Source organism: Sinocyclocheilus anshuiensis, unplaced genomic scaffold (genome assembly GCF_001515605.1).
Source record: "Sinocyclocheilus anshuiensis isolate Anshui unplaced genomic scaffold, SAMN03320099.WGS_v1.1 scaffold433, whole genome shotgun sequence".
Taxonomy (NCBI): Eukaryota; Metazoa; Chordata; class Actinopteri; order Cypriniformes; family Cyprinidae; genus Sinocyclocheilus; species Sinocyclocheilus anshuiensis.
Window position 1 is genome coordinate 349,679 of NW_015536476.1, and position 3,113 is coordinate 352,791.

Sequence of the window (3,113 nt, forward strand, 5' to 3'; positions counted from 1 at the left end):
TCTCTCTCTCTCTCTCTCTCTCTCAGATTGACCCTAAGGTGGCCTTCCCACGCAGAGCTCAGCCGAAGGTGAGTGCTAAGTCTCCGTTCAGGTTAACATCACACACGTCACTTCTCATTAAGGACACGCAGGTTCTGTTCTGAAACCTAGTGAGTGTTTTAAAGCACCATAGGTGTTTTCTCGATGTGACAGCTCTGACAAACTGTAGGCAGCATAATTCTGAAGATCCTTCTTTTTCACCTTATCGCATAGAAGTGGCATGAAAAGTGGGCATCCTATAATTTTTTCTTACACTAAACCAAACTTTTAGAATGAAAAGTAAAAGGACTTTAAATAGACACTAAACAACTGATCACAAACATATCCTCTAAAATGTCTATAGGAATTCTTTTTGACCATTATTGCATACAGTACTATGGTCGGTAAGATTTTTTAAAATGATTTTCAAAAAAGTTTCTTATGCTCACCCAGGCTGCATTTATTTGATAAAAAATACATTAAAAGCAGTAATGTTGTGAAATATAATTACAATTTAAAAGCACTGATTTCTATTTGAATATATTTGAATATGTAATTTATTTCTGTGATCAAAGCTGAATTTTCAGCATCATTACTCCAGTCTTCAGTGTCTCATGATCCTTCAGAAATCATTCTAATATGCCGATTTGCAGCTCAAGAAACAATTAATATCATTATCAATGTTGAAAACAGTTAACTTAATTCTTAAAATATAATATTTTCAGAAACCTTTTTCCCCCGTGTTCTCTGATGAATAGAACGTTCAATAGAACTGCATTTATTTGAAATAGGGATTCTCATTTTGGTTAATTTTTCTGGCAACTGCTGCTCATTATCCAAACATTAACCGTTAACTGATAAAATCAGAATAATAAATTAGTATTAAATAAAAATAGAATGGAAAAGTATCTGTGATACATTAAAAATACAAACAAACATATATCTTTTTTTTTTTTCACGGGTTTATTTTAACATGCAAACAGCAGCATACAGAGCAACAACAAAACCTGGATTCACACATCTTTAAACCGGCATAGTCTTGTTTTTTTTCCCCGTTAGACATAAAAATAAATAGCAGGCCTACCTCAGTGTACAACGTGTCTACTTTTTATTTAAAAAAAGAAACATGTCGACATGCTGTGCGGATAGACTGGAGCGCTGTCTGTTAACTGTTAGACCCGCGACAAAAACGCCATCACGAAAATCCCGTCATTCTGTGGTTCGGAACTTTTCATCCACTGGTCATATGTTTCTATTCACAGCGTGTTTTTGCAGCATTGAGCAATATAGCCAACCACAGACATATCTGTTGATTTCATTAACGCAGTGGCCAATCAGAGGTGGTTAAGTTACAATCCACTCACCTCTCAAAACGCCGGTAATCAAAGAAGCTTTACACTACACAAATAATCTCTGTTCAGTGCTGCTGAGTTCTACACGTTCGCAAATTCTCTCATTGCAACAAAGAAAGTGTAGACATGATGGAAATAAGAGATTATTTGTGTAGTGTAAAGCTTCTTTGATTACTTTAAGTTAACTTTGTGAGATCGCGATGAACTACAGTAAGATGAGTGACGGCTTTCCACAGTGATTATAAGGGGAGCGCACTGCGCACATTCTTGGCTATAATCCATTCAGAATTTGAATACATTCACTCACGGATTCATTCTCCGATTCACTCTCTGATAACCATTTATCCAATATTGCCACTTGTCATTGTGTTGCGTATACTGCATCAGTTAATTAAGTGAAGGTGAAGCAGGTGCTTGCTCAGCGATATATGTCTGTGGTCATGTTGCACGTGTCGACATGCGCCCATGAGTTAACAAATATGCATAGCATTTTTTTTCTTTCACCATTCACTATGCAGCAACTTTAAAAAAAAACCTTAAAACCGTTTAACTGATAGGATTAATCGGTCAAAATTTGTACTTTCGGTTTATGTTTAAACGGTCAATATGAGAATCCCTAATTTGAAATAGAATAATTTTTAACATTATGTCTTAACTGTCACTTTTGGTCAATTTAATGTGTCCTTGCTAAATAAAGGTATTATTTTCTTTAAAAAACTGTAGTATAGGATAAGATTCAAGGATAAGTAAACCCAGAATGCATTGCAATCAGCTCAGTGAAATTTCATCCAAGGTAGAAATATGGTCAAATTAAAATTAAAAGTGAACTATTTTCCTTCTACACCCTACTTTTCTATAAAAATAAAGGTAAGAAACACCAAAAAAAATATTTTAATGCATATTAGTGCCTTGCATTGTTAGCTTGAAATCAAGTTTCCCCTGTGAGTCACATAAAATAAATAGTTAAACTGACAGAGTTTCTCCCTATGTGGAGCGTCCCAAATAAGAGTCCTTTAGATTCCATTTTTGAGGTTCCATTTTTAGTTAATATGCTTCCTTAGAAGGCAGTTGCGTAGACAGTAAAGTAGCTCACTAGGTTTTGGAACAGAGTCATACATAACTCCTATTTATGTAATGAACACATACTCTTTTTTTTCCTCAACAAAATAGTTGACTCTTGTTTACTTTACCTATTTGAGCTGTTATGAAAATCTGAAGAGTTTGGTTCCAAAACGCTATAAATCCATTTTGATTCATTTGAGTAAAAATGTGTTTTCTTTACCAAGAAAGTGGCAAGATGAAAACCACTATTTTCTGTTTCAAACTTTCACATAGCATCTTTAGGTTATAATAACATCAAAAATTCAAATCCAGATTTTGATTTTCAAAGATTTATTATAAAATTTTATTATTTGTTTCCCAAAATGCAATAAATCCATGACACGTTTTTTTTTCTTTCCAAAATGCAATAAATCCATTGAATCAATATAATATAATATAATATAAAAAAAGTTATTTTTCATATTGAAACTGTTGAAAATACACAACATAGCAAGTTGATCCACATATGACAGCCTCTGAACTTGGTCAATACTAATCTTATATACAGGCACTGGACTAAAAATACATTCAATCAGTCATAGCTCCAAAAATAATTCAACGGGTCATCTTGTTAATGCTATAAATTAATTACAACAATAAAATAAAATTTCATCATGAACATACATGAACAACAATATCACA

The 3,113-nt window shown here is 33.3% G+C and overlaps 1 protein-coding gene across 1 annotated transcript in view; it reads left to right on the forward strand.

The window, feature by feature from the left end:
- The window catches only part of LOC107660499 (RNA-binding protein Musashi homolog 1-like), a 48,481-nt gene that overhangs the window by 15,982 nt on the left and 29,386 nt on the right, over positions 1-3,113 (forward strand). Inside the window, exon 6 of the mRNA XM_016449852.1 lies at positions 27-68. Within this exon, the coding sequence (XP_016305338.1) occupies positions 27-68 (42 nt within the window). The remainder of the gene's footprint in view (positions 1-26; positions 69-3,113) is intronic.